We start from the raw sequence: 13,803 nt of genomic DNA, 5'->3' as shown, positions 1-13,803 counted from the left end.
ACAGCAAGGTCAGGTGGGCTTCAGAAAACACCAGTTCTTTCACAAAAAAAAAAGGTTAAATAAAATCAAATGAACAAATTCTAGCAAGTGAAGCTCAGTACAAGCTAAAACAGGGGGTTGTGTTCAGTTGGCCTTTTTTTTGTAGCAACATTTTATACATACCAAACACCACATTTGTCTCAAATACCACAAGCTTGGAGGTATGTTTGCTCCCGCGTGCGGCGGGATGGGAGGTGTTCAAATCAATAGTTGCTACGTTTCCTTCAACCTGAATGCACCCCAGGAGTCTGTTTTGTATTGATTGATTGATTGATTGATTTAGACGATACAAAACCAACTATAAAGCAGAGAACCTATATAAAAACAGGTCAACTTCTGTATACTGCATAGTGAAGAAAAGGTTTGAAGGACCATTTGGTAGAAAAAATACCCAGAAATAAATCGATCATGTATGCCAATCAGATTTGATTTCCTTTTTTTAATCCAAAAGTTTTTAAATAACATTTATGGGGAGAAATGTTTAATAAAAAATAAAAAAAAGCATGCAAAACATTAATGGAAAACTCAAATTGAGGCTCTAAACATTTAAATTTAGTAGAAAGGTTACTTGGGAGTTAATTCAAATTAAACTCCCAAATCCTCAATCTGCCTTGGCTGATTTGAATGACAACCAATGTCCAATAAAACAAATTAACTTTGTAATAATGATCTTTTCGGCGTCACATAACCTGTTTTGCAGAGGAAAAAATTTAGTTTTTCTACTACCTAAAAATTCAGAATACATTGGTTTCAATGCAATTGTGTTATTTTAACAAGGTGTTACACAAACAAAAGGGCATGGTGGTGGAGACATCAATACAAGTTTGATAAAAAATTCAGATGAGAACATTTCGATTCATACAAAGTAGCGAAGAGAGTAGGCCAATCCAAATCCAAGCTCGAAAAAAATCTAAACGGAATAAAAAGATAGAATGCATTCGTCAACAGTTTATAAAACTTTTTTTTTTTTCTGACAAAAATATCAAATCAGGTACAACTTGTCAGTCTCTGGTTCCACAAAAATACTAATAAAAAACTAAAACCACAAGGATCTACTTTAACAATCGCTTCACCAGGCAAGAGTGTGAGGGTGGAAATGTCAGGTAGGAAAGTCCAAATCCCAGTCTCCTTGAAGTGGATTTACTCTGAGGGCAGGAAACGACAAAAAAAACAAACAAAAAACTTCCTTTGCACAGGTGTTTGGAGGCGGAGGAAAAAGAACAAGTGGACACAGGTTGAGGAGCGGTGGTCATGGAGACCCCCTTGGTTACGGCAGGGATCCTGATGTGCTGCAGTTCAGTGTGTGTAGGGTGTGTGTAGTGTGTGTGTGTGTGTGATGGTGGACTCAGTAGATTCGGCCTCGGCTCCTGCCTCCCCTGCCTCCGAATCCTCTTCCCCGGCCGCCCCTGAAGCCTCCGCGCTGCTCTGGAATCACAAGACGGCACAACAGACGGGGGATCAGTATGGACGATCATCGTAAGGGCCAGGAGATTTCCCTGACTGTTAGGAATAACCTCTGAGCCTTAGTTTGAAGGGATCCAACAGCCTATAAAAGGAAAAACAAACCGTCTAACATGGTCGGGGGAAAAACTTCTGGTGTTACTCCATGTGTGTTATAGCTCAAAAGGATCGGAATATGGAGACATTCCCTCCCATTCAGTTGCAGATTTCTCAACTGCTCACATGAAACAGAGGGCTCAGCTTGAAAACAATGCCTGATTTGGGTTAATTAAGCAATAAGGCACCTCAGGTTTGTGTTATATGGCCAATATACCACGGCTAAGGTTGTACTTAAGCACGACGCATCGCGGAGAGCCTGGACACAGCCCTTAGCCGTAGTATATTGGCCATATAACACAAACCTGAGGTGCCTTATTGCTATTATAAACAGGTTACCAATGTCATTAGAGCAGTAAAAATGTTTTGTCATACGTGTGGAATACAGTCTGTTATACCATGGCTGTCAACCATTCAGCATTCAAGCCTCGAACAACCCAGTTTATAACTATCCTTTGAACACGGTACATTCCAGCATCAAATCATTAGCATGTGCACCTCGGTCACTCAAGTAACACCACCAGTAAGGGTGTACGCGGCACAAAACACGGTGGAAGTGAACAATATCTAACACACACATTGGAGAGGATCAGTAGGCCCCCAAAACATGACCACAGTTCAGTCAGTACATCATCTCACCCAGAGTGACAAAGTTACACCAAGAGCATTCTACTTATGTAGGAGACGAGACGTCAGAGAATAGGAGAAATAAACAGATATGTCTGAACGTCTGTCTTCCACCCAGCGCCCCTAAAACCCAGCTATGGCTCAGTGTGCCACCCTCGCCACCCCAGCGCCACCCTCGCCGCCCCAGCGCCATCCTCACCGTTGGAGAAGTTGCCGATGGTGGCGCTGTATTTGCCACTGGGGGGGTTGTAGATCTGCCGTGCGTCCCTCCGGGGCAAGGGGGGGGACAGCTGCTTCTTCATGGTACTGCCTGCACCCATATCCTCCCCGGACGGGCGCTTCAGACTGTGGTGGGCAAAGAGGGCAAAGGTCAGTGTTATGACCCCAGGTGACCTCTTATCTAATGGTGTTTTATCTGAAGATTTGCTACTGACAAGTTGCTAGAGTCCCTGCATAATGTATTACAAATCCATTCATCAGTCATTGATGTGGGCAGGTCCGTTGAGAGGAGACTGAACCCAGTGTAATGCATCTTTAAGACTGTTAAAGAGCACCTCGTCAAAACCCGATATTCCGGGTCACCAGATTCCCCGTGACAACATTGAAAGAGGCTTACGCTACAGCCTCAGCCTTCTGGACAGGCTTCCAGGACAGCGTGACTGTGCTCTTGTACGACGGTGGGTTGTGGAAGAGATCCTGCAGAGAAAGGGAACAGTAAAATGTTAGCTAGCGTTTCAGGGTCGACCAGGTGCGTTTCAGGGTCGACCAGGTGCGTTTCAGGGTCGACCAGGTGCGTTTCAGGGTCGACCAGGTGTTTCGAACGCCTCACCTTGATCAGAACGTTGATGTTGTTGGTGATCTTCAGAGCCACCACTTTGATCTTGTTCTGAGATGAAAAAAACAATATAACCATCAGGGAATAATCACAATAGAAAACTGTCTACAGCTCTGGATTGAAATCAGAACAACTGAGGCTTGTCAAGAAGAAACTAAACAAGTGACGCATCATTGGAGACCAAAACAGCAGCCAGTAGCCATGATACATAGCTACCTCTTCGGTCTTCAGTGCGTCTCCCGTCTTGCCTTGCAGGGCAACTCGCAGCTGGCGAATGTATACCTGCAGCCCTCTGGCGAAGTACTGTAATCTGGAGGCAGGAGAGAAATCAAACGTGGGTTATACACCTTTCAAACCAAGACGTTTTTCCCGCCATCTTCAGCATCCCGCCAACTTCTCGTTATATATTTCCGCCAACCAACCTAGTAATGATTTCTGTAAAGTTCTGCCTACGGCTTAGTATGAAGCGTAGCAGTAATGCTGAGGCGGCAGTGGGACGCTCTTGGTGGTTGCTAGGCAGCTAACTACTATCATCCTGGCAGTTGTAAACTTTGCGAGGCATGTCACTTCATCCATCTCGTCGCGTAGCCCACATGCACTGTTTTCTCCCAAAGTCATTCAATTGTTAAACTATTCAAAGCATTAGCCTACCTGTGTGGAGTCACTATTTCAGCACCGTTTCGCACTGTTTTGAGACAAATGGGGATATTGTTTTATTTTCACAGAGTCGCCGTTTGGATATTGGTTAGGCTACAATTAGGCTGTGAAATGTTAGCTAAGTTGAGGCGAGTGCTGCACATGATCATCTTGTCTAGTTGGCTCATTATTTTGCATTGATCAGAACATTTTGCCAGCATGTTATGTAGTTTAACTTACGGATTATTTTGCTCTTCACTCGCAGTCGCTTAGTAGCCTAGGCCTACTCCCAACCAACATGTGACTTGTCTTCAAGTGATTTGGTTTCACTGAATCCCTGCTTATTTGGTTAATTCTAAAATCAGTAGAGGTGCTCCATCTGTCACTGCTCAGAAACATTTAGCATGCTAGCATGTAGCCTAAATCAGGTGATTATCACTGCTCAGAAACATTTAGCATGCTAGCATGTAGCCTAAATCAGGTGATTATCACTGCTCAGAAACATTTAGCATGCTAGCATGTAGCCTAAATCAGGTGATTATCACTGCTCAGAAACATTTAGCATGCTAGCATGTAGCCTAAATCAGGTGATTATCACTGCTCAGAAACATTTAGCATGCTAGCATGTAGCCTAAAATCAGGTAAATGTCTATTTTTGCTCAATTGCATAAATGCAACTCCAAAAGCCCCATGGAGGATGTGAAATTTGAACACGAGACCCAAATGCTTTTGAAACTATAGAACGCTATTATTTTCTAAGTGTATAATGAAGATGTGAGACCCTACCCCCTAACAAATCAGAGGTTAGTAAGGAGAAAAAGTGGATTAAAATTGTATTTTTTAAATCATGGACTTGCCTTGGGGGTTCTTTATTTATATGACAGCAGTTCCACACGTTGCCATGCAGGAAAAATATTACTTTTTTGTCTGTGTAATTTATTCTGTTATATTTCATTATATTCTTAGCCTACTATAAAATTCAATGAGCTCCAATTGGGACAGTGAAACATTTGCTTTGACTGTATACTCCAACACTTTGAAATGATACAATGACTGAGGTTAAAGTGCAGACTGTCAGCTTTAATGTGAGGGTATTTTCATCCATATCAGGTGAACTGTTTAGAAATTACAGCACTTTGTGTACATGTCATCCCACCCATTTTAGGGAACAAAAATATTGGGGCAAATTCACTTGTGTATTAGTGGTCAAGTTAACCATTTGGTCCCATATTTTCGGATTGGAGGTTAACTTTAAAGTTATGCTAGTGGTCAACATCTCAGATGTGGAAGCCAAACAACTGAAATGCTTAGAATAATGCTTGTTAATGATTTGTAACTTAAGTTGATGCCTTGTATGTCAATCCATTCATTTTACAACGTAATTAAATACACTTGTATTTAGAATTCCATTTTTCAGACATCTCTTCATCGTCTACTACTGTAAATCACCTACAGCTTAAGTGTTATTACAAGTCGAATGTGACGTTCATATAATATACACATATCAAATACTACTGCCCACTACAACATCAGTCATTGTATCATTTTAAATCCAAAGTGCTGGAAGTACAGAGCCAAAACAACAAAATGTGTCACTGTCCCAATGCTTTGAGCTCACTGTGTGTGTGTGTGTGTGTGTTGACTCTAGTCAGGGTAGCCCAAGTAGGCCTAGTTTGTTGAATGATCAATAAACACCTATTGATTTCATGTGAATGGCTCAGCCGTCTAGGTTGCAGACTAGTAACATCATTCAACTCCAAATATGCTATTCTGATCTTTTAAAAATACCTTTTGTTTTGTGTTTCTTAGGACCTGCCTAAAAACGACCTAATAGTGGATTTCTTTGTGATGGGTGTGTATTCCAACTGATTTACTCAAGTAAGACGTCCACCCACATCTACTCCCACACTGGACGGCACGTAGGGAAAAACTTATCCAGGAAGGAAAACATGGCCAGATAAAAATGACAGGCAACATTCAGTAAAGTCTGTATGTAAAAGGCTATTAGACCGACTTAAACATTTTGTTTTTTAACTACGACGCGGTAACAACTCACTAACATTACTGGCATCCACACGCTACAGTAGAGACTGATACAAATTAAACAGAAGCGTTATAAAAACGCAGATGACTGATGAAAATGTAGACCGAAATAAATTTAAAATGCCAAACGTTCCCACAATATACCAAGACTTATCAAAAAGACAAGCGAACGTTGCCAAAACGTTACGGGGCAAACCCTCCTCTACCTGATCTTGAAGTCTTTGAGGCGCTCTGCATTGATCTTGTCAATGAGGAAATCGGGCAGCTTTTTGCCCAGCTGGTGGAAGCTGAAGAGAAGACACTCCACGTAGCTGAACTGCAGCTTGGGCTCGTCGCTCAGTGTGTTCTCGCCGTTCTCACCCTCCGCCTCTGGAGGCAGCGGCATCAACTCCTAGACACAGGGAGGAAGGGTGGACCAGTTAGCCTTTTACCCGTCTGGACCAGTTAAGGGCAAAACACACTATAACCAACATCGGCCTCATACTTCAGCACGGTCCGTTTGGTCCATTGGCCTTTTACCAGTCTGATAAACCAGACCGTTATGTAAGCTGGTCCAAAATCAACAACTAGATATAGAGATATGCAGCCTGGTGAAAGCCCTCCTAACCCCATTAGAAGGTACCAGTATAGTGAAAGCCCTCCTAACCCCATTAGAAGGTACCAGTATGGTGAAAGCCCTCCTAACCCCATTAGAAGGTCCCAGTATGGTGAAAGCCCTCCTAACCCCATTAGAAGGTCCCAGTATGGTGAAAGCCCTCCTAACCCCATTAGAAGGTACCAGTGTGGTGAAAGCCCTCCTAACCCCATTAGAAGGTCCCAGTATGGTGAAAGCCCTCCTAACCCCATTAGAAGGTCCCAGTATGGTGAAAGCCCTCCTAACCCCATTAGAAGGTCCCAGTGTGGTGAAAGCCCTCCTAACCCCATTAGAAGGTACCAGTATGGTGAAAGCCCTCCTAACCCCATTAGAAGGTACCAGTATGGTGAAAGCCCTCCTAACCCCATTAGAAGGTACCAGTATGGTGAAAGCCCTCCTAACCCCATTAGAAGGTACCAGTGTGGTGAAAGCCCTCCTAACCCCATTAGAAGGCTGAGATGCGTTAGGCTGTTACTTACAAGCAGCTTCTCAAACAGCATGGTGAGGTTGGTCTCCACCTTCTCCATGTCCCCACAGAATGGACTCATCTCAGCAAGCAGCTTCAGCACCTACACACACACCACATGTCAATGCTATTGTCCCCGGCATGTTGGAGCCAACATGGAGGACTAGTTGCCTGAACTCTGTACGGTTGGTACAGGGGAGGGTGGTAACTGACCTCCAGCTGAATGTCCAGCTCTGCCACGGGACTGGTCAGGGAGCTGAGGTTGGGCAGGACGTGGTCACAGAAGTAAGTGACGAAGCGGGTGGAATGGACATTTTTCTGGAAGTGTAAAAAGAATGAGTTTCAAGCTCAGGAAGTTCAAAAAGTTTATTTGTCTCTGAGGAACATTTGTTTTGGGGGGGGGGGGGTCAGAAGCTTGAACAAACATGCATAAATAGAAAATAAGTAAAAATGAGACGTAAAGGCACAAACACAATTAGCATTTTGCAAACAATTACAGTGTGTGTGTGGTGACAGTGAGCATTGTGAAACAACAGTGTGTGTGGTGATACTGTGTGTGCTGTGAGCGGGAGATAAGCAGTTGCTTCAGTTGGTAAGAGTGTGGCACTAGCAAAGCCAAGGTCGCAGGTTCAAGTCCCACAGGGGACACACAAAAAATGACTATGAACTCACTGTACTGGAAGACACTAAGTGGAGTATAGTATGTTAGAATGTCTGTGTGTCACTCTCAGAGAAGAGGTGGAGCATATTATTATGGCCTGTGTGTGTTATAGTGTGTGTGTGTGTGTGTATCACTCACAGAGAAGAGGGGCAGGGCCTGGCGCGTGCACTGCAGCAAGCGGTCCACAGTGTCGGGGTCAGCGGGGTTCAGGGCCTGCTCCAGAAAGGCCTGCTCCACCACCAGCTCCACCAGCTGCTGCCGTCCACTCATCGTCTGCAGGCCCTTCAGCACCATCAGGATACGCATCAGCAGCACAAACTCTTCCCCAGTCACGTCCTCCAGCACCTGGGGTGGGACAGAGGGTCAACGTGGGGACACAGGGTCAACGTGGGGACACAGGGCTGGGTGGTGTTCAGTAGGCACCAAACAGAAGAAAACTGACTGAAACTGGGAGGGACTACCAGGACTTGTCCAACAAGAAAGTCATTTTTTGCTACGATGTGCTCTAATGAAAATGACCCACGAGTCACCGTAACCCACGAGTCACCGTGACCCACGAGTCGCCGTAACCCACGAGTCACCAGTTACAAATATATCCTACACCCAACTAGGTGACAGATCCCTCCTACCGAGCTCTTGTATTCAGTTTGTCAATTAATAGTAATAAAAACTAATTGTAATCTATCCTATCCAAGCCCTTTCACAAAGAGCTCTACTATCCAGCCCCAAGCAGGGAGTTAGTTCATCACGCAGATCGTTGCTACCTGAGCAGAGTGCTATGGAACAGACCTTCTTTGTCTCAGTGAAGATGTAGTCCTCCACCTCCTTGGTCATGGCGTCCTCAGGCATGGTCTTCAGCTTGATGGAGAGGAACTTGATGGCCCTCTCCCTCACTATGTCCTCCCCCTGCAGGATCTGAGAGAACAGACCTCCTAGTGTAGCTGAGACAATAGAGAAATACAGGTTGCTTAGCCACAGGACATAAAGAGGCTATGCAGAAGTCCTGCCTCTGGGGGGGGGGGGGGGGGGGGGGGGGGCTCGAGGTATTATAACCATGTTATGCTCACCTCAACTAACTATGATGGTTAATTACAGTTTTCTAACTATTCCGGTGCCCATTTCACCCATTCATTTGGCATTAAGGCCTGCCACATGTTTACTAACGCGTTGTTCAGAGTTCTACACAACAGACGGTGTGGAATACAGTCAGGTATAAAAACATCTGAAAAACTACAATTTCTTTTGAACTACTCTTTTCTTTTTAGAGCATTGCACGAATACAAGAGCACGAGGCACGGCGCCCTGCCTGTTCACTAGTGTATACAAGAGCACGAGGCACGGCGCCCTGCCTGTTCACTAGTGTATACAAGAGCACGAGGCACGGCGCCCTGCCTGTTCACTAGTGTATACAAGAGCACGAGGCACGGCGCCCTGCCTGTTCACTAGTGTATACAAGAGCACGAGGCACGGCGCCCTGCCTGTTCACTAGTGTATACAAGAGCACGAGGCACGGCGCCCTGCCTGTTCACTAGTGTATACAAGAGCACGAGGCAGGGCGCCCTGCCTGTTCACTAGTGTATACAAGAGCACGGGGCAGGGCGCCCTGCCTGTTCACTAGTTAAGTTGTCCGTCATCTCACGATTGAAAACCTATTCATACATGAGATAAAAAATAAAACAAATGGACACTTACCCTTCGCGTCCATCTTGAAGATGGAGACCAGCGCTGTGTTCACTTGGTTGAATTCGGCCGAATCGTCTGTAAACAACAACGTAGAAGAGAGTATAAATATTGGTCCAACAGCATCCCAGACGGTACATATCTCCTATTGACACCCACGGTATACACAATATCCACTCCCTGGAGAGTATTAACACCACCACGGTACACAATATCCACTCCCTGGAGGGTATAAACACCACCACGGTATACACAATATCCACTCCCAGGAGAGTATTAACACCACCACGGTATACATAATATCCACTCCCAGGAGAGTACAAACACCACCAGGGTATACATAATATCCACTCCCAGGAGAGTATAAACACCACCATGGTATACATAATGTCCACTCCCAGGAGAGTATAAACACCACCACGGTATACATAATATCCACTCCCAGGAGGGTATAAACACCACCACGGTATACATAATATCCACTCCCAGGAGGGTATAAACACCACCACGGTATACATAATGTCCACTCCCAGGAGGGTATAAACAACACCATGGTATACATAATGTCCACCCCCAGGAGGGTATAAACACCACCACGGTATACATAATATCCACTCCCAGGAGGGTATAAACACCACCACGGTATACATAATGTCCACTCCCAGGAGGGTATAAACAACACCATGGTATACATAATGTCCACCCCCAGGAGGGTATAAACACCACCACGGTATACATAATATCCACTCCCAGGAGGGTATAAACACCACCACGGTATACATAATGTCCACTCCCAGGAGGGTATAAACAACACCATGGTATACATAATGTCCACTCCCAGGAGGGTATAAACAACACCATGGTATACATAATGTCCACCCCCAGGAGGGTATAAACATTCCCTCTCAACAGGGCATGTGCTACATTGGTTTGATACAATGTACGAGTGTTGCTCGGTATACCGGTAACGTTCCCATGGTAATCGTTCATTACCAAAACACCACGATACCAACAGTTTCAGAATAACGCAGTAAAGTTTCATATGATACTACCGATCTAAAGAACCTGCTGTCGCTTGTTATAAAATGTTTATAAATTCAGTTGAATTCAAGCAATAGCCACCACCTCACTCGCCTGCTTCTCTCTGGGCTTTCCCTGTATGTAGTCTTGCTATATACCGCTGCTCTTTAATTACTTGTTACTTTTATTTATTATTCCTATTTTTTCTTAAACTGTGTTGTTGGTTAGGGGCTCATAAGTAAGCATTTCAGTGTAAGGTCTACATCTGTAGTATTCTGCACTTCACTGTAAGGTTGTTTTCGGCGCCTGTGACAAATACAATTTTGATCTATTCCTCTATCAGTTTATAAAATGGAATTTAGCCGTGATGGCGAGTGGGATTTATTAAATGTATTTAACCAGGCAAATCAGTTAATAACAAATTCCTATTTACAATGACAGCCTACCAAAAGGCTTCCTGCGGAGATGGGGATAAAATTTTGTTTAAAAAAATATGACAAAACACACATCACTACATAAAAAGAGACCTAAGACAGCAACATAACATGGCAGCAACAAAACATGGTAGCGGAACAAAACAGGGTACAAACATTGGGCACGGACAACAGCACAAAGGGCAAGAAGGTAGAGACAACAATACATCACTGCAGTCCTTGAGTCTTCTGTTATATTCGTTACATCGGAGTAGGGAGAGCAAAGTTGATACATTATATAATTTCATTGCCTGTTATAACTATGGGCACAGGCCAGTCTGAGTAGACTGCAAGTTCGCTGTGACGCAGCCTCCCGAGTGCCAGAGAGGGTCAATTGAGCACAAGCCTAAACAGGTAAAAATATGACCCATATTACCAGAGACACCTTTTTTCTTTCTATGGGATTCCTTTCTAACAGTTTTATCCCCGTATTATAAATGTCTTTCAAATTATTTCCTCCTTGCACTGTCTGTTATATATAAAAAAAATACTGACCAAAGGAGATCTTTTTTTAATCAAGAATATTTGAAGTATTATTTTCTATAATCCTTTATATAATTTCACAAACCATGCCGCGGCCCGTTGTAAACTAATCCAGGGTAACCAATTATTGGTTTGATAACAATGTTGTTCAGTCATGTTACCTAGCTAACAACCCGGTAACTTGACAGTAGGTCAAGGCTAATATGATAGGCCCAGGAAGAAAGGGTCTGCTACTTGTGACATGTGCTTCTAAAAAAAAAGAGAAAAAAAAGGAATGATTCATGTAGGCCTAAACTATATTAAAAACATTCTCCTTCTGGTGTTGCACCAAACGGAATTGAAGTCTAACATTTTAAAATTTGGAAGCAGTGTGTTTATGAGAGAGAAGGAAACAGAGTGTGATGAAGGGAGGGAGATGTGCGTTTGTGGGAGAGAGAGTAGTGTGTGTTTATGAAGGATTAGATGTGGTAAAAGCGATACTTGGCCTGGTATCGAAATTAAAATGTTTGTATCACAACAAGACTAAGTTAAATGTGAAAATACCTAGGAGGGTTAGCTTAAGAGTACTGTACCTGTCTGGAGAAGCTGGGTGAGGATATCTGCTACCCTGACGATGTTCTCCCCGGCTGCGAAACGGGGGAGCTCTTTGATGGCCTGCCTCCGAATCTACAGGAGGAAAAACCAAGAACCGATGAGCAGCGGAGTAGTAGGACTACTGTGACCAGGCATTAGATATACAGCTACTCTTTAATATAGATTGATTCAAATCTAACTTTTTTTGTCTTTCTTCTCCATTCTGCACAATGGAATTACCCAAATGGATATGATAGTGCCGCTGGGATAAAATCCTTACCGAGACGTCTTCATCCTCACACAGGTCAAGCTGAGCGTTGATTGCTGCATCCGCCAGCTCTGGGAAACTGCTGAAGAATTTGGGAATGAACTGTGCTGCCAAGCGCTTCTCTTTAGGACCCCCTTTCACGCCATCAAGGATCCCCTGATAGGCATCTTTGTGCTGGAGGACAGATCCAAACAATTTGATACATTAACAAGTTTGTAATATTAGGACATCACTGTCCAACATGAATGCAAAAGCTTCCAGTTTAGTGTTGGTCAAAATACTGAGTAGACTAGAGATGAATCCCTTGGCATTATACTAGCTAGTTGTCAGTAGTAGTAGTAGCTACCTAGCTAGTTAACAACACTATTATAAGAGAGCGCCTTTGATTTTTACATTGTAAATCTAACCAGCATGATAAGTTGCAAATCATGCCATGGCTCAATGACTTTTTCAGGGGCTGCGCAAGGCAATCAATAACTCATCTTAGACAATTAACGTTAGCTAGCTATCCGCTCTTTAGCTAGTGGGATAGGGGTCAGGTCAAATCAATTGGCTAGCATGAAGCTAGCTAGCTGTCTGTGTTCCCTGTTTTAACTTCGCTAAGCCAACTAAAATGTATTAAACACATCGTCAAGTAACTAACTAGTTACCTTGCTTGCTAGAAATGTAAATGAATAGGGCATAGTTAACGTTAGTTCCATGTGTTACCTGGCAAGCTACGATACAAACGCCGGGTAAATCAAGTGAAACAGGATTAGCTAGCAAGTTAGGCCCATTTTAGCTTGCTAGTTTAACATGATGCTAACTAGCTAATTACTATACCTAACCAATGTGTGTGATTCGGCCTAACTTTCACCTCTGGCTTCCACTGCTGTAACTTATTTGAAGAATAAAAAAATAAAAAAATGGAGCTATTCTGGAAGATACTTCAATTACTTAGATAACTAGTCATCCATCTCATGCATACCTGGCTCAGATCCTCCGGCTTGGCATCAGCAAGAATCCCATAGTTACGATACAGCTCTTCGATAGTGACCGCCATCAGCGTGGGTCCAACTGCGTGTTGTCGAGATGACAATACAAAACAATATTCCACCGATAAGACTTTAAATTCTTCCCTTTAAAGTCCAGAATTTCTCCAAAACATAAACAATACTACGTGCTGTGTATTGGAAAAGGGGACGGGGAGAGGAAATTTGTAGAACAGCTGCGAATGAAACCCCGTTGTCCGTTCCTTGCTACGAAAATTAGTATCAGGAAGAACATTAATGCGCATGCGCTTGCTTCAGTGACGCACATCGACGTTCTGGAACGCGCGGACTAGATTCCTCATTTTCATCATCATCATCTTCATCATCTTCCCTACAATACTGTAGTTTACACTGTCCGAGTGAAGTTAGCAATTTGATGACAGTGATGGCAAACGCATATCCTATATATAAAGTAGGGACAATGGACTTTTCATTTCACTGTATGATACATTTTTAATGGCACAGCTTTCGGACCGACTCGAGCGCATCCAAAAGCTTGTCAGACATCAACTTTATGCAAAATTGTTCAGTGGTGGGAAAAAAATACCCAATTGTTATACTTTAAATTTGATTTATTATTAAGACGACTCAAGTAAAAGTGAAAAGTCACCCAATAAAATACTAATTGAGTAAAAGGCTAAAAGTACAGTATTTGGTTCTATCGAGAGAGAAAAAATATAAATAATTTCAAATTTCTTATACGAAGCAAACTAGATTATTTATTTTTATATAAAACAATGTATGGATAGCCAGGGGCACTCAAACATAATTTACAAA

General features: G+C 43.3%; 1 protein-coding gene across 2 annotated transcripts; it reads right to left on the bottom strand.

Moving 5' to 3' along the window:
- Positions 1-1,354: 1,354 nt before the first annotated feature.
- Positions 1,355-13,271, bottom strand: LOC115192834 (apoptosis inhibitor 5). 2 transcript variants are annotated; one of them, XM_029751709.1, is made up of 14 exons: positions 12,963-13,271; positions 12,008-12,169; positions 11,727-11,820; positions 9,191-9,256; positions 8,288-8,439; positions 7,637-7,843; positions 7,051-7,155; positions 6,851-6,940; positions 5,944-6,128; positions 3,275-3,368; positions 3,053-3,109; positions 2,840-2,919; positions 2,423-2,568; positions 1,355-1,464 (listed from the first exon to the last, which is right to left on the bottom strand). In XM_029751709.1, exons 1-14 carry the CDS (start codon positions 13,035-13,037, stop codon positions 1,385-1,387), a joined length of 1,593 nt encoding a protein of 530 aa, XP_029607569.1. In that variant the 5' UTR covers positions 13,038-13,271; the 3' UTR covers positions 1,355-1,384. The 2 variants fall into 2 exon arrangements, with proteins under 2 accessions (XP_029607569.1, XP_029607571.1); XM_029751711.1 differs by having other exon boundaries at positions 1,452-1,585; positions 12,963-13,037.
- Between the last annotated feature and the right edge of the window lie 532 nt (positions 13,272-13,803).

This window comes from Salmo trutta, chromosome 4, assembly GCF_901001165.1.
Source record: "Salmo trutta chromosome 4, fSalTru1.1, whole genome shotgun sequence".
NCBI lineage: Eukaryota > Metazoa > Chordata > Actinopteri > Salmoniformes > Salmonidae > Salmo > Salmo trutta.
This window is presented reverse-complemented; position numbering and strand designations above follow the sequence as displayed.